The sequence below is a fragment of the Macrotis lagotis genome, chromosome 1, assembly GCF_037893015.1.
Source record: "Macrotis lagotis isolate mMagLag1 chromosome 1, bilby.v1.9.chrom.fasta, whole genome shotgun sequence".
Classification (NCBI taxonomy): domain Eukaryota; kingdom Metazoa; phylum Chordata; class Mammalia; order Peramelemorphia; family Peramelidae; genus Macrotis; species Macrotis lagotis.
This window is the reverse complement of record NC_133658.1, coordinates 120,499,502-120,518,050: the sequence shown is the minus strand read 5'-3', so window position 1 is coordinate 120,518,050 and position 18,549 is coordinate 120,499,502. Positions and strand designations below refer to the sequence as shown.

The 18,549-nt window shown below is 34.2% G+C and overlaps 1 protein-coding gene across 8 annotated transcripts in view; it reads left to right on the top strand.

Moving 5' to 3' along the window:
- The window catches only part of WDPCP (WD repeat containing planar cell polarity effector), a 416,945-nt gene that overhangs the window by 154,892 nt on the left and 243,504 nt on the right, over window positions 1-18,549 (top strand). For 5 of the 8 annotated variants that reach the window (XR_012472515.1, XM_074207107.1, XM_074207099.1 and 2 more), the window contains 2 exons: window positions 668-738; window positions 1,044-1,103. Coding sequence is in view for 7 of the 8 variants with exons in the window: in XM_074207107.1 (XP_074063208.1) it covers window positions 668-738; window positions 1,044-1,103 (131 nt within the window). In the remaining variant the exon portion in view is untranslated. Of the gene's footprint in view, window positions 1-667; window positions 739-1,043; window positions 1,104-18,549 lie in introns of those variants that run through there. The other 3 variants (XM_074207144.1, XM_074207128.1, XM_074207120.1) reach the window with 2 other exon arrangements.

Sequence of the window (18,549 nt, the reverse complement as noted above, 5' to 3'; positions counted from 1 at the left end):
GACTTCATTTTTAAAATAAATTTGGTCTTCAAGATTTTTAAATATTTAGCAGTACTTTTTCAAAAAGACAACTTGTTTAAGCCCAAGAATGTTTTGAACTTTGTCAATATCTTACATTTAAATCTGGCTTATCCTCAGTTGTTGGGTTTTCTGGTTGAGTATAAGTCCAGTTTTTGATGACAAATTTTCAAGTACATCCCAGTTTTGCATTTATTAAAACAAGTATACATGACAGTTGTATTCATTAGTTAATTATCTCTTTTACTCTAATATATGAAAATAATGTATTTGAAACTCTAGAATGACTATTTTTGCCGTGAATTTTCCATTTCTCTAAACTGAATAATTATTTAAGAAAGCATTATAAACCTGTACCTATAGATTCTCAGAGATAAGAAATTAAGCCCATTATCTCTAAAGGCTGAATATGTGGTAGTTATTACAAAATCATAGTTATTAGAAGTCATTACTTGTTAAAATCTTGTTCCTGTAATGAATGAAACTTTTCAAAAGGTTATCATTTGGTAGTGGAAATGAAACTCAATCTTAATTATACATATATATTCATTTTAAATTTTATAGTCTGTTTCTATAGCAAGAAGGATTTTTTTCCTGTATTTTTAAAACTCCACATTTATCTAAATGCAGTCCGTGTTTTGTTTGCTAGCACGAGATTATCTTTGGATACTTAAGAATCGACGTCCAGAAAAACTTAGAGATACCCTCAAGGAGCTGGAGGTACCTTTCAGAAAGTTTTAAGAATGACAACAAACAATCTTTGTATAAACCTCTTTCAACAGTTTTAATTTTCATAAAGGATCAGCCCTCTGGGTGATGATAACTTTGCTTTTGTCCAGTGGGCAGTTTCCAAACAGTTGCATCTTTGTTTGTGTGGCATGCTAATTCCTCTGCTTGAAAATCAGAAGCACTTTAATTGATGATAATATCTATGTATATATATGTATGTGTGTATGGGATAGCCAATTCTCCTTTCCTTGTTTTTGTGGTTTTTTTTTTTGTGTGTGTGTATGTGTGTCCTTTAGGAGCTGATGCAAAACAGTCGATGTGTGTTGAGCAAATGGAAGAACAAATATGTCTGTCAGGTAAAACCCTATGACATGATTTCTTGATGTTCAGCCAATGGAGCCGAAAATTATTATTCATGTTCTTTCTTAGGTTTTAATGTTAGTGGGGGAGGAACTCCTTAAATGGGAAAATTTCATATTTTAGATTGTATTCATTCAGTAGCACAAACTAATACAATGCAATCAAATTGACTGTTATCCCCACCAATCAATACTGTTGTACTGGTAGAATATCATCTTTAAAAATCTAAATGTGAATTTCAAAATATCATGTGGAGCATTCAACATTTATTAGCAAGATTCTGTGTTCTTGAATACTGATTCTGCTATGATAGAAAGCTTTTATAACATGGTTCATCTAATGAGAATAAGCATTTATGTAGCATCTTCTACATACCAGCCAGGCTCTGTGCTTTACAGACATTATTTCATTTGAATCAGTAAATATAAATAGTCACATGTTTAGGAAAATAAGTGGATCAGAGAATTTAAAGAAGCAAAGCCATGAAGGTGTAGTTTTAGGAGCCATTGAAGCACCTTGACCTTCATGTTGAGGTAAATCTAGATCTAGAGTATAAGAAGAGTTCCTAATTAATTGTCCTAATTTATCATACATTATCACATGTCCCCAAATCAATGGATAAGTGCAACCACTCTAGGTAAAGGTAGCAGATTCAAAAAAGTCCATATACCTGTAAAATGTTTACATACCTCTGGTAACTCTTTTTTCTACATTGTTACATTAGTAATACAAAGAATGGTACTATGAACCCAATGGAACAAATTTTCCTTTTTCATTTAATCAATAACTAAGCACTTATTAAGCTACTGTAATGTCCAGGCACTGTATTAAGCACTGGGAAAAGGCAAAAACAGTCCGTGTTCTCAAGAAACTTGATTCTAATGAGGAAGATAACATAAATATAAGTTAGATAAGGGGAAAGATAACACAAGTGAGAAAGATACAGGAAAAAATATCAATTTAGCCATTTTCTTTACAACTTTATGATGGTTGGTGCATGTCTATAGAGCTTTATATATTTGCCTTTCACATTTGGGGACATTTTAGGCTCATTTGTTATAAATTGTAACTTGCTATATAAGATAATTAAAAAGTGACTCTTTCTTGCTGTGTGTGTGTGTGTGTGTGTGTGTGTGTGTGTGTGTGTGTGTGTGTATGTATTACTCTCAATGCTTACTATTTCCTTCAACCTGGATTAGTGGATAAAGTACTATACTGGAAGTCAGAAAACCTTGGGTTCATCTCTTGCATCAGACTTGTGCCAGATATCTGCCATTATCATCATGGGCACTTCATTTAACCTAAGTGCTATTTTAATTTATATTTATTATTTCTTTCTCTTTTTTATTTATCATTTATTATTCTGTTATAAATGCTGCTTGAAACAATGAATTCAGTTATCTTTGAACTGGCATTTCCCAAACTGTGTTCCCTAGAACTCTGGTGATGAGAAGTAAGCTCTGTGAGGGCAGGGACTATCTTTTGCCTCTTTCTGTATCCTCAACATTTAGCATAAAGTCTGGTACTTAGTAGATACTTAATAAATGTTTATTGAATGAGTGAATGACTGAATGGTAGAGGTTGTCCAGCACAGTGAGAAAGTACTGAACTTGGAGTCAGGAAAACCTGAGTTCACAGTCTGTTCCAGATTCTTTGTAGATGTGTGACCATGGACATGCTTAACCTCTCTGTCTTTGTTTCTTATCTGTAAAAGGAGGGAGTTGGATTCAGATTTCTTTTAAGACCATTCCAGCTCTAAATCTGATTTTCTAATCCCATTCTCTTCCTGGGTGGAGATACAGTAGAAATAGTGTTGGTCCTGGAATCTGGAAGACCCAAGTTCAAATCTAACTTCAGATACTTAATAGCTATGTGAACCTGGGCAAATTACTTAACCTCTGCCTAACTCAGTTTCTTCAAATCCAGGTTTCCTAGCATATACCTCTCAGGTAGCTATGAGGATCAAATGAGATAATATTTGTAAAAAGCACTTAATATAGTTCCTGGCACATAATCAACATTATATATATTTGTTTTTCTTTCCCTTTCATTTCCCAACTCCACAGAGTACCCCCTCCTCCCAAGAGAAGAGGCACCTTCTGCTTTCATGCACATTGCCCTTCATTCCCCTACCAAAAAAAAAAAAAAAACAAACTAAGAGACATAGAGTAAGATAGAGTGGAGGCAGAGAGATACAGAGAGAAAGAAAGAAAGGGAAAGAGTGACAGAGAGGGAGGAGGAGGAGGAAGAGGAGGAGGAGGAGGAGGAACTACAGAAGAAAAATTATGCATCTCTGACCTCAGCTTTGAGGCTGATATTTACAAACACTTGGGCTCTGTCCTTAGTTTCCTAAGTCTGGTCCTGGCTAATGCAATCAAACCCCTCCTTGGGTCTGGACCATGGCACTCTACATATTTACACATTCTTTCACCATATATCGCTATTTATTTTTGAAGGGGATGACTTTGTCCTATCTCTACTTCAAACCCCAAAATATGCTCTTTTGCAATCAGTTTGGAAAGTATTGTTGTAAAGTCCTTTAAAAAAGCTTCATTAAGACTTCAGTTTGGATATAAATACTTTCCAATTCTAGTCCCAAATCTGTTCCAAAAGCATAGAACCTAGTGAAGCTCAAAATGCAATTCTTAAGTGCTATTACTCACCTTGAAACTAGTCTTAAAATTATTTGACCAGAGGGCAAGACGGCCACCTCTAGTCAGGGGTGTGTCTAGTTGCCTCCACCCTTGACACCAGGGGGGAGGTTGAAACTTGTTAGACATGTCGAAATATGTAGGGCAGCATCACAATCTACATTTCTCCCTACATATATTTGACAATTTTTTAATTTAGCAAGTATGTTTTTGAAAATAAAGATTTAATAGAGTATATGTGTAGAGTTAAATTACTCTATTTTATGTTTTAATGCAAGTCCACTCAAACCCTTTTTAGAATTAATAGGAGATAAATTCAAAATAAACAGAACTGTTTTAACTTTGAAATTTGAATGTTTTCAGACTTTCATGATTTGTATCAATTCTACAGTACCACTCTTTTGAGCTGTTCAACCTAATAATACATAAAACAATGATTATGTGTCTCTTAAATAGATTTGTTGTCTGTTCATAGTGTGTACTCAGGAGGCTTTATTTTATTTCTGTGACATAATGATAAGCTAATCCTAAAAAAAAATTTTTTTTAATATCAGCAGGTTTCTGATGTATATTTTAGTAAAAACAAAACACTCCAACTTTTACTCTGTTTACATGCTAATAACTATGTCAAGGTAATAGTATGCCATCTTGGAATCTGGAAGTTCTTTAATATTTTTCATCCATTTTTATACTTCTGAAAATAACTATATCTAATCAATACCTAAATTAATGAAGCTGTCCTTAAAATCATTTTTAAGTTGTTCTTCTAGAACAGCCTATTGATGCTCTAAATAAGCATATCTCCAGTTGCCTTCAGTTCCCTTCTTTTAGTGGGACCTCTGATAGAAAGGGGATTGAGATTCTGCAACTTCCAGGATAACATATTATGGCATCTCACAATGTCAGTCAAAGCCAATAAGTTTTTGATTCTATTTGGATTAAGAGTGGTGATTGCTACTAGAATATTTCTCTCTAGTTTTTTAGAAAAGATTTCTTCCAATGTCTGTAGACTTCTCCTCCTTAAGGGGAAAAAAAAATCAATTCAGTGAGTTCCTGTGCTAAAAATTATGTGGCCTTTCCTCACTTCTGAACTACATTTGATTATTCAGTTTCCTCCCCCTCACCACCTCTAAATAACCAAATAGAATTTGTTTTATTGGTCCTAGAAACCTTCTATTTATTTCCTAAATCCATACATTTAAAAAAAAGGTTATAGTGTCAAGTATTTAAATACAATTAATTTGAGCAAAGTTATTCCCCTGTTTAGAAACAAAAAGAAAGTATAGGTTCATTTTATGTTTCAGTTAATATTGACCCCCAAAGATATATTTAAAGCTATGTTTATAAGCCTGAGGTAGTTAAGTACTTTTTAAATTTGAAATGTACTGCAATATTTTATGCATTTGGATTTATCAGTTATTAATCAGATTGTCTTTTAAAGTTTTTGTTGTGACAGCAGTGGTTGTTGTGGTGGTTGTTTATTCTTTCATTTGTCCAACTCATGGTGACCCCCATACTGTCTATGGGGTTTTCTTGGCAAAGACACTGGAGTTATTTCCCATGTTTTTATCTAGAGCACTAGGCAAGTAGAGGTTAAGTGATTTGTCCATAGTAGAAGGTACTTGAGACTGGATTTCATTTTAATGGGATTTAGTCAGGTCTTCCTGACTCCAGGTCCACCACTATAGCCACTGAATCACCTAGCAGCCTCTATTACAGTTGTTATCTTTTTAATAATAATCTACTTAGGGATCAATATATAGAATTAACTTTTGTCATAGAATATTTTTTGAATTATTTTGCCGTTGAGTCATTTCAATTACAGACAACTCTTTATGACTCCATTTGGGATTTTCTGGTGGAGATATTGGAGTGGTATAACATTTTTCTTTTCCATCTCATTTTATAGATGAGGAACTGAGGTAAACAGGCTTTAGTGATTTGCCCAAAGTCACAAGTTAGTAAGTGTCTGAGGCTGGATTTGAACTCGTAAAGATGAGTCTTTCTAACACTGGTCACCTAGCTGCCTTGAAGTAAATAAGTTTCAATATTTTTATTACTCAATATATTTGGGTAATCTTAATAATAACTAATAATTATAAAGTACTTTAAGGTTTGCCAAATATTATGTATTCAGTGATGTCCACAACAACCTTGTGAAATAGGTATGACAAATACTATTGTCCCCTTTTTACGGATGAGGAAGCTGAGACTCAGAAAGGTCAAGTTACTTGCTCAGAATCATGCAGTTAGTACATGTGATAGGCAAGATTTAAATCTAGACCTTACCTGATTCCAAGGTCAGCTCTTTATCCAGAAGTTTAATAAGATTAACAAACATTTATATAGCATTTTGAGTTTTATAAAGCTCATCAACTCAGTAAGGTAGATTAATTAAGCTTTATTATTTCACTTTTACAAATGAGGGAATTGAGGGTCTAAGTAGCTTGCACAAAGCTTTACAGCTAATAAGTGTTTGAAATTTGAATTTGAAAACTGGTTTCTTGACTTTAATTCCTGAACTTTTTCCACTATACAAACTACTTATCACCATCACTTTCATTGTTTCTATCACATAATGTAGCATTTTAATGTAGAAAAATTATTGCTCTCTCAATAATACAGGGAAATTTCTAATTTCATGCAAGTTGTGTATCTTAAATCATGGCATGTATCAAAATTGTCAAACAATAATAATAATAGCTTTGTTATCCAGAAAAAAAATATGTTACTTTACCTGTATTCATACTTTCAAGCAAACTTTATCAAATCATGTAAGTACATTTAGCTTATAATTGCTTGTAGAAGAGCTATAAATTTATTGTCCATTTTGCCTCATTTTCTCTTAACATCAATTACGGTTTTGCAGACATAACCTTAATTCAGTTCAACAACAAAGACAAGTGACTATTGTGTTAAAAAAGCAATGTGTTAAATACTTTAGAGAGAAAGGCAAAAACTTAGGTAGTCCCTGGACCAAGGACCTTACTTGAGGGGAAATAATCTTTAGATAAAACTAAATAAATAGAAGATAATTTGAGGAGGACCTTCTCTAATCTCTTCTGGAGGGAGAAGAAGGTCTATGAATGGAGATACTTTTGTGAGGAAGCTAAGGTGTCTAAGATAGAGGTTAGGAGAGAGTGTGTTTGAGAACAGAGGGTCAGCTTGCAAAAATATATAGAATGAGATGGGTAGATAAGTGTTGAGGAACAGTGAATTGGCCAATCTGGATGGAATAATCATTGCATAAAGGTATTATGAAATATGAAAAGATTGGAAGCAGCTTATATTGGGCTTTAAATGCCATGCTAAGTTATTTATGTATCATCCAAGGGGCAAGAGGGAGCCACTGAACATTTTTGAGTAGAAATGTGAAAATTTGATCTTATGTGATTTGGAAAAATAATTTGGATAGTTTTATGGAAAAAGTAGGAGTCAGAAGATCTTTCTGAAGTCTATTACAGTAATTCAGGTGAAAGGTAATAGGACTGTGAACAAAGTAAGGCAGCATTAAATGTGAATGAACAGGAGAGATGGGATGCAGATGTTTTGGGGATAGAATCAATAAGGCTAGGGAAATGATTAGATATTGGTCAAATAATTGAATAAGATATGAAGGTAAATTTTGCAAACTTATGTGGCTAGAAAAATTGTAGATATCAACAAAAATTGGAGGAGAAAAAAGAACTGAGTAAAGAGCCCTGGGGAATATTTAAACTTAAGGAGTCAAAGACTTAAAAGAAGTGAATAGTGGCATAGAAAATGAGAAGAAAGTATTCATGAGGAAGGGATGATTTATAGGATGGAAAACATCTTGAGAAGACAAAGAGGATGAGGACAAAAAAATTGTTGTATTTAGCCAAGAGATCATTGGTATTCTTGAAGGGAGTAGTGTTAATAAAGTTGTGAGGTAAGAAGATAGATTTCAAGGGATTGGTGAGCAATCCCATATCACACCCATTATCTGTGGGTATTGCCCAAGGTTCTGTCTCAGGCCTTCTTCCCTTCTCCCTCTATCTCACCTTGCTGTTTCATCATCTAATTTGTATTCAACCTTAGGATGATACCCAAACTAGATTCTGGTTTCTTTCCTAAGCTCCTGTTAAAGCTCTGCTATATCTTGACTAGCCTATGGCAAAGGCGTCTTAAATTTATCATGTCCAAAAATAGAACTCATTATCTTCCCCCCACCAAATTGTCACCTATTCCCAGATCTCTAATTACTTCCAGTCACCTAGGCTCACAATGTGAGCATCATCCTCATCTCCTCATATGTCCTTACCTAGACCATTACACTAGCCTTCTCTTGATCTCTCTCACCTTCAAGTCTCTCTCCTCTCCATACTTCATTCTTCATTTAGCTGCCAAAGCAAGTTTCCTGAAGGACAAGGCTAACAATGTCACCATTCCCCTCACCTCCACGCCATAGATCCAATTCATAATCCAGTGCCTCCCTATTATCAGGATACGGATCAAGTAGAAAATCTTCCATTTGGCATTTAAGACCTTCACAACCTGCTCCTTTCTATCTTTCCAATCTTCTTACCCTTTACTCTCTTCCTATCTGTGATCCAGAAATATAGGACTATTTGCATGTGGCATTTTATATTTCATCTACAAGCCCATCTTCCCACCTCCCCTTCCTAACTTCCATTACTTCCTTTAAAACAGCTCAAATCCCATCTTCCTCAGTTCTTTTTTTTTTTTTTTTGCAAGGCAAATGGAGCTTGCCCAAGGCTACACAGCTAGGTAATAATTAAGTGTCTGAGGCTGGATCTGAACTCAGGTACTCCTTCCTGACTCCAGGGCCGGTGCTCTATCCACTATGCCACCTAGCCACCCCCTTCCTCAGTTCTTTTCCACCATCCCATGCCCCTGCTAGGACTTGAGATTACCTTCCACTTACATGTATATAACTTGTATGTACAACTTTTTGTGTGTTATCTCCTCCATTAGAATGTGAGTTCCTTAATGGCAAAGAACATGTTTTTTAACCTTTCCTTATATCCTCAGTGTTTAATATAAAGATTTGTCTGGCACATATTAAACACTTAATGTTTGTTAACAGACTTTTTTTTAACAGGAATTATATAAACCTTAACTCATTTAGTACCAATTTTGTTCACTCCTTGATGAATTTTGTTGGTTTTTCTACAATATTGTAATCATTACATGTATTGATATCCTGAGTATGACAATGGGACATGGGGTAGAGAAAGATTATGAGCTGTTTATTGAACTGGACTAAATGAGAAAAGAAGGAAAGTAATAAGGAAATGACAGATGACTGTATCAGGATGTGGATGGAGTGATAGAGAAGGATGAAATATTAGCAACTAAGGGAGGATCTGAAAGAGACTGCGGTGAGTAAAATTTGTGGATTCTATTTGACATAATTTATCAGAGGATATGAAAGAGAAACAAGAACTCACATTGAAGAGATGACCAAGGGATAATGTATTATCTAGAGAGAGCCTTCTATAAGGGTAAGAAGCAAGAAAGTTACAAGCATTTATGAAGCACCTTCAATATATCAGGTACTGTGTTAAGTGCTGAGGATTTTTAAAAATGCAAAAGATAGTCCCTCCTCTCAAGTTGCTCACAGCCTAATGGGGAAACCAGTAAGCAATCAATTATATTCAAACAAGATATAGGCAGAATAGATTGGTGGTAATCTCCAAGTAAAGATACTGTGATTAAGGAGGAGAGGGAAGGATTTAGGAAGTATGACTTTAGTTGCTACTTGAAGGCAACCAGAGAAGTCAGGAAATGACTATGATGAGGGAGAAAATTCAGGCATTTTGGAGATAGCCAATGCTTGGAATTTGGAGATGGAGTGTTTTTTGTTTTTGCTTTTGTTTTAGGGTTTGTTTGGTTTTTTTTTTAGTAACAGTCAATGGAATTGGTATCATTAGATTGTAGGGTATATGGAGTTGAATAGGTTAAGAAGACTAAAAATAATAGGAAAGGGTCAAGTTAAGAAAGTCTTTAAAAGAAAAATGAAAGATTTATTTTTGATTCTGGACATAACAGGGAATCATTGGAATTTATAGAATAGGATGGTGATATGGTCAAACCCATGCTTTGGCAAAATTAATTCAGGAGCAGTAGCAGAGGATGAATTGAATGATGCTAGACCCCAAGGCAAGGAGACCAGTTAGTAGACTATGACAAGAGTCCAGAAGAGTTGATGAGGGCATGTACCAAGATGTCCGCAGAGAGAAGGGGCAATTAAGGAGAAATGTTAAGAAGGTATAATTTACAGCACTTGGTAACTAAATAAATATATCGGGACAAGGTTTAAAAGAAAAAATGAGGAGATGCCACTTAGGTTGTCAGCCTGGGTACTGGGAATATACTGGTTTCTCTTACAAGAAGATGGAGTTTTAAATGAGATCAAGGATGACAAGAAATGTTCCACATGCACAGAAATATTCATAGGAGCAGTGTTTATGATTAAATAGAAGCTGAAACAAAAAGCCCAGTAATGACTAATGGCTTAATAAATTGTGATATGTGAATGAAATGGAACATTGTTACATTGTGTAGAATGACAATTTTAAATTTTCAGAGAAACACAGGAAGACTTGCATGATGTGACGCAGGATGGAAAAAAGTAGAATCAAAAGGACAGTATATATGACTAAAAAGCTACAAGACCCATCATCAGATAAAAAAGTTAGCACTCAATTATGCATCATTCCTTTCTGTGAACAATCAGTAATCTACAGATGTCACAATTGACATGTATCCCCACCCTATCAAATAGCAAGATTTTTTCATGAGGATATACTTCATATGGAGTTTGAATATTATTGAGTTGTGTCTAAAACAAAATGTATCTATGAAATTTTGTAAAGCAAGATCTAGGAGTTAGCCTAATTTATTAATAACATACAGTGGAAAAAAGAACAGTATAGGGCAAAGACTATGAACCAATATGGCTCAGTTCAAAACCTAAGAAACTAATATGAATTGATGCAAAGTGATAGCAATATGATAAAGACAATCATTTCTGAAAGACTTAGTAATTTTTATCAACACAATGAACATCCACATTTTCAAAGGATTCATGATAAAGCATGCAATGTACCTCCAGAGAGAGAACTGATTGACAAAGAATACAAAATTGAAGAATATCCTCTTCCATTTCTTTTTTTTAACTTTTTTCTTTTGGGGGGGGTATGTCTAATGCAGAAATTTGTTTTGTCTCTCTCCCTCTTCATATATATATATATATATATATATATATATATATATATATATATATATGTATATATATACATATACATATATACATATATGTATGCATACATATATAGTAATGGTTTTTCTTTTACATCTCATCTTTTTATCTTTAACAAGGTAGGGAGGAAGGAACTTTGGAACTACAAACGAAATTAATCTTTAAAAAGCCAAATGAAGGGGATTCTAGAAGCAATATAGAGCCACTAGAGTATATTGATTAAGGCAGTGATATAGTCAGACTTGCATTTTTTTTTAAAAAAAAGCCATTTTGGCAGTTATGTAGAGGGTAGAATCTCCAAACCATGAGACCAAGAAGCTATTGCAGTAGTCCAGGCTCTTAAGGACATGAATTCAGTTCTTTGCTATTTTACTAGAGCAAAAGGGACAAAACTGAGTGATTTTATGAAAGCAGAAATAGGTAACATGGTAACCTATTAGAGATGTAGGATGAGGGAGAATGAGATGCATAATACCAACATTTTGAACCTGGGTGACCGGAAGGATATAGATTCTTTCAAGAGAAATCAAGAAGTTCACTAAAGAAGTCGATGTAAAAGAGAAGATAATAAATTCTGTTTTGAATGTGTTGAATTGTCCAATAGACAATTCTTGATAAATGATTAAAGGCAAGGACAGAGACTGAAGCTGCTTATATGAATCTATTAGTCATTTGCATGGAGATGATAATTAAACACATGGAAGTTTATGAGATCACCAGCAGAGAGAATGTAGAAAGAGAAGAAGATCAAGGACCACAGCAAAAAAAAATATGCATAAAAAAAGACTCACCATGATGCAAAGTAAGCTTTAACATGTATACACATACACACATATACATATATATATATGCATATCTGAATAGCTTGGTATTTCATTGAATATAGTTTATTGTGGAGGTACCAAAATTGACTTCTTTATCTTGATGTGTAAAATATGTAATTTCACATTTATTTTATTATCAACCTCAGAAATTTAGATGGTATATGAAAATTTCCTCACCTTGTTATAAAATATTTTAGTGCACAGTCAAGTAATGTCTAAACTTTGGAACATATTTCTGCCAATAAAAAAGTCAAGCTTTTTAATAATTATAATACATCATTTTATTGGCAATGATTGAATTAGTATTTCCTTCCTGTTCTCTTCATAAATAATTCTTTCATTAATTGTTCCCATTTTTGAAAGATTTCTGTGTAGAAACAACCATTCCTTTTTCCCTGAATCATTATTATATAATGATATTTTGGAATTCTTTGAGGTATATTTTGTTACACAGAGTCAGTTTAGCACTAGGAATTACTGTCATTTGTTTAAGGTTGGTTGACTAAGATTTGTAAAACTAAATGAGACAAAAACCTAAGTAACTGAATTCACTTTGATGATTGTCAAATGTATATTGCAAAGTGGAAACAGTCAACAAAGATTTGTGCATATCACTGTTTGAATACACTAGGAAAAAGAAAGTTGTGTTTCTATAGCCATTAAATGAGAATGATTTAGGACCCTATTTTGAACATTTAAATTCAAATATATATAAATGTGTCAGTTCAGATTTAGAATTCCATTCTTTTGTGATATACTAGTAGGAATGTGCCAAGTGTAAGTATGTTAATAAAATGAGGATCTTTGTGTGAGTGTGGCAACTTATTAGATAGCTAACTGCAAGAGATTAATACTTTACTTGTGTGCCAATCAATCTGATAAGGATAGCAAAACATAGTAACAATACAGTAAAAGTCACTGCTTTTGCCAAATTATGATTTATACCTCCTAGTGAATAATGTTTATTGTAATAAATCTTAGTATATTAGATGTGGTGTTTAGCAATTAGTGATTGGGCTTCATGCTTTAATGGCAGGAACCCTGAATTTGGAATCAAAGTGGGTTGGAGGGGAAATGCCAGAGCCAGCTCCTAATCATTTCAGATTACTAAATTTTCAATATATTTACAATTCAGAAATTGACAAAGTCTACATATTTTTTTTGATTTCCTGTTTTATTGATTACCTAGGCTTCAGGAAATGAAAGAGAAAATGTCAGTAATATAAATTTAAGAATGTCAGTACTTTTTTAATGACAGCTGATAATGAAATATTTATTAGTATACCTTAGGTCAGGAGATCTAAGTTAGAATCCCAGCTGTGATACTGATTGATTACCTTAGGAAATGTGATTCACCTCTCCTGGTTATTTATCCTTAAAATGAAAGAGTTGCAAAAAGTTTTTAAACTTTGCTTGCCCATTTCCCCAGTGAAAGAGGTATTAGGTGTGTGTCCCTCAAAAAAGAAGAAAAAGACTCATATGTACAAAATATTTATAACAGCTCTCTTTAGAGGGGCAAACAATTAGAAAGGAAGTGATGTTAAGTAGGAAACAGAGATTAAATTATTATTTGTAAATGTCATGGAATATAGTTGTGCAGTAAGGAATGATAAGGGGAAGGAAAGGCCAAAGAAATAGTCATTTATTAAGGACCTGCTATGTGCCAGACCCTCTGCTAAGTGTTTTACAAATAATTATCTCATCTTATCCCACAACCACCTTGGGGGTGGGAACTACTTTTATTCCTATTTTGCAGTTGAGACTGATTCAGACTTTTTCATTGTCATAGAAAATGTCTGAGGCTGAATTTAAGCTTCTTAACTACAGATCTAATACTCTTTCTACTATGCCACCTTAATGCCTAAAAGTAATATAATGTAAGAGGTATGTTGAGAAATTTATCTGGGAGAATGTATTTGTGACAGTACCAATTCACAGCTTCACTAATAATGCAGTAGTATGCCCATCCTCTCATCATGCTTCCAACATTAACTGTTACCATTTTTTGGTCATCTTTGCCAGTTTGCAGGATATAAGATGAAACTTTGTTTTGATATGCATTTCTCTTATTATTAGTGATTTGGACCGTGAAATACTTTTTTAATTCTACTATGGAAGTATCCTAAGACTTTTACTTTATTTATATGATAATGGGTCACTAAACACTGTGAAGCTGAGATTTTAGGTGATGTATCTCTTTTGTACAATGGCAAACCCTTATTTGAGTAATAATTTTTTGCATGATTATGTGTGTGATTGAAAGGATTCCTTTGAGCAGAAAAAATGTGAAATTTCAACCCAAGAGAAATATTACAAAATAATGGACCACGATATTAGGGGAGAGAGTAGTTGCAGAACCCATTGACTTATTTGCCAGTATAACAAATCTTGCTCCTGATCAAATGAATCTCTTTAATGGAGTTTTTTTCACTATATCAGTTATAAGATGAAAACAATTTTTCAGGAGTTATTTGTAATGTGGATTGGCCAGAAAGTTGAATTACTATTAGGTGAATTAGTTGTGGGAGATATTCAGTCATTGACAATGACATCTGCGTTGAGGATAGTTGCATTCAAATTAGGGAAAGGGACTGCTGGTGGCAGTCTCAGAGATTGTAGAAAAAGAATAATAATAAAAATATGTCAACTCCAGAGCTCCTCATAACCACTTTGTGAGAGAGGCACTATTATTTCCCTTTTACTAAAGAGGGAACTGAGGGACAGAGACATTAAATGCCTTGTCTAAAGTCACACAATTAAAATGTCTGAGCCAGGATTCAAACTCACATCTTTCTGACTCCAAGTCCAGCACTCTATCCATTGCTTGTCTCATATTTCTACACTGAAAATATTAGCAACAAAAAACTGATCTTGGCTACTAGATGCATTCTGATGATTCTACTGTTGAATTTAAATTTACCATTACAACACAAATAAGTGTTCCATTCCATCAGTTCAGTTGTGGAATAGAAATGGTATATTCCTTAAGACAAGAAATATGCTTCAATTTTAATTAAACTGTATAAGTAGAAATATGGTTGAATTTTTGTCCTTCACTATTGAAGGACTATATTAGAGACAAGTTACAGTGTGTCTGACTGTTTGAATGGACCAGTACAAACTTGGAATGCTCTTACCACAGGTGGAGCACAAATAGTCTTAGTGAACACCTGGAGTGAGTTTTCAAAATGTGCACAACTAATGCACATTTCCTTTAGCTACTTTAATTCTGCCTTGCTCATAGAGCACAATACCCTCTCTGATGAGGGCACATCATGCTTGGTGGACCTGTGCCAGTGTCTCCCATGCTGCATAATCAATTCCAAACTTCTTAAGAGAGAACTTCAGAGTGTCCTGGTATTGCTTCCTCTGTGAGCACTTGACCTATGTGAGTTCTCCATAAAATAAATCTTTTTTAAGGTTTTTTTTCAAGGCAAATGGGGTTAAGTGGCTAGCCCAAGGCCACACAGCTAGGTAATTATTAAGTGTCTGAGGTTGATTTTGAACTCAGGTATTCCTAACTCCAGGGCTGGTGCTGCATCCACTGCGCCACCTAGCTTCCCCCTAAAATAGTCTTTTTAGTAAGAATACATTTGACATTTAAACTAAGGCAGGCCATCATTGTTGTGCTCTATGTAATGTTTGAATGGTTGACAGTTTAGCTCAAGAAAAGACCAGTATCTGCTATTTTATTCACCAGGTGACCTTCAGATGTACAAATATATGTATATTTTATATATACACATGCATACATTATATATTTATCTCTAAAGGTTTGACCTCCAAGTGAAGAATTTTTTTATCTATAGCAGCTCAAGGTACCTCATTTGTTGAGGGAGTTATAATCTTTTCCAGTGGAAAGAATATACTCATTAATGAAATCACTCATACCAGAAGTCACCAAATCTACATAAATGTGTATGTGTGTGTATATATATATATATATGTATATATATATATGTATGCATGTATGTATTTACAGACGTGTGCAAATACAGTATTTCAAAGACTAATATTTCATCGTAATTTTAAGTAACAGAAGCAAAATTTATCTTCTTTTTAATCAGTGATGTGATCCAGAGTCAAGTGGGGTTAAGTATGGAAGACTTTAAAAAAGAAAGAAATAGTTTTCAGACAGATAATGTAAAGATAAAAAGGTATTCCTGGTGAAGAAAGTGACACTCTTCTAAAGAATTAAAAAATAACAGAAACATGAATGAACAAGTGAATTTATGGAGTAGCCAAAAAAATGCCTCATCTGGAATGCAGTGTCCAAGTAAAATAGGAACATGAAATAAAATTAGTGAACTGTCAGAATGAAAGAAGAGAGGAAATGAATGTGATAAAATATTTCATAGGTTAAACTAGAGAGGTAGATTTCATGCCATAAATAATTAACCACATTACAAATGGTCTTTTAAACTAGGGAGTGGTAATAATAATACATATATTAAATAACAAATGCTACTTTTCCCTGAACATGATCCCATTTGATCATTATAACAGTTTAATGAGATGGGTAGAATAGGGATTCTTTCAGAAATGAAGCCCCAGAAAGGACAATTCACCCAGCTAAAGTCACACAGTAAGTCCCCCCACAGCAGGGACTAGACTCTCTGTGTTTTTGTTCTTATGTAAAGTTCTTTTCTTTTTTAATGAGATGAAGATTTGGGGAATGTTAGTCTAAACCACTCTATTTGAAGTAAATTGGAAAGAAGATGATGAAATGAAGGTTAATGGGACTAAGCTATTGTGGTTTGCAAGTATGATGAGGCTGTGAGGCCAGATTTAGAAAGCAAGCAAAAACAGCCAAAATAGGTGTCATTGAGTCCTTTCCTTAAAGATGCTACCTGCCATTCACTTCTGAGCAAACTCATCAGCAGCTATTTATTCTTATCTTATACAGAGTCTAATTAACTTGGTTATTTAATTTTTGAGCCCAAAGAAGATTAAAGAGAGGGTAAAGGATGCCACAGGTAATCAATCACAACGAAGCAGTTTCTATCTCTGTACTTTTCAAACAAAGATCAAATGAACACGAACCAGATGGTGCATGGGGTATCAACTTTAATTCTGTGATTCTTGAGCCAACAGTACATGGCAGCATATCTCAATAAAAGAATGGGGGAAATTATGACAATCAGACACATGAACTGAAAAATCATTATAATTGGGAGTGTTTAGTATGGGAGCATACAGTCTTTTATAATTTGCTTTTTCTTGGGTTTTTTTTGGGGGGGGTAATGGAGTTACTTGCTCAAGGATAGTGCATATCAAGTGTCTGAGGTTGGATTTAAATGTCTCAGGTTGTCCAGACTCCAGGACCAGTGCCACCTAGCTGCCCCTGCAAACAGTCCTTTAAAAAAATTTAAAGCAGTGGGGTTAATTGACTTACCCAAGGACACACAGCTATTTAATTATTAAGTGTCTGAGGCTGGATTTGAACTCAGGTACTTCTGACTCCAGGGCCGGTGCTCTATCCACTGCGCCACCTAACCACCCCTGAACATTGATTTTTTAAAAAAATTTGTAGTTATCATCATTTGTGACTATAGATATCTTTCTTCATTCCTGCTTTGCAAGCCATCCCCTGGAAGAAACAATGGAAAAAAAAGAGAAGAAAGCAGTTCAATAAAATTAGGTAACATTGAATCTAATGGTATATACAATGTTCCATACTCATAGACCTCCACTTTTACAAAGATAAAAGAGAGCTATGTTTTTCTCATACTTGGGGACCATCTAGTTTAACATCCATCCTTTCTTCAAGCAAGGACTTACCACCTCATTGAAGAGTTAATTACATACCATCTTTCAAGGCATCACATTCCACTTTTGAATGACTCAAATTGTTAGTGAGTTTATCCTTAAATCAAACATAAATTTGCCTTCTACCCATTGTTCTAGTTCTGACTTTGAGGCCAAATAGGACAAAGGTAATCCCTCTTCCATGGGATAGACTTTCGAATATTTAGAAAACTATCAGTTTTCCCATAATCCTTCTCTTCTCTGATCTAAATAAACCTACTTCTTTTGACTGACCTTAGTTTTGAATGTTTCAGGGTTCTTCACCATCCTCATTGACTTTCTTTGAATTCTATCCTCTGATATCTAAATATCCTTTCTTAACTATTATCCAGAACTGATCCCATGTGTTCAGTTGCCAAATGACCAGAACAGAGTAAAGTAAAACCAGTCCCTTTCCCTGAATGTTATCTTTAACACTTTTAGGTTTGTAAAGTACTTTACAAATATTTTAGCCTCACAACAAGCCTTGGGAGTAGGTACTAGAATTTTTCCTATTTTTACAGGTAAGGAGGACACAGAGGCAGAGAGAGCTTGTGACTTGTTGAGCATTATACAGCTAATAAATTGTCTCAATTTTCAGGTCCACACTAGATTATGAACTCCTTGAGGACACAAACTGTCTCTTACTTGTTTTTGTTTTCCTAGTGTTTTGCATAGTATGTGACACTTTATAGGACCTTAATAAAGTTTATTGACTGACTTTATTGCCCAACCTTCTAACTCTGTTCAGTACTCTACTTACTGTGGTCCCTGGTTGTCTCTAGCTGTAGATTACATTAACTTTTTCAGTTGTATAAAGATGAGTCTTGAGACACAAAGATGCATGAGAAGACTGTTGAATGATCTTAGGTGATATGAATGTGAAGCAAAGTGATGGCTAAGTAAGTAGGGAGAAGAGATAAGATGAAAGAGA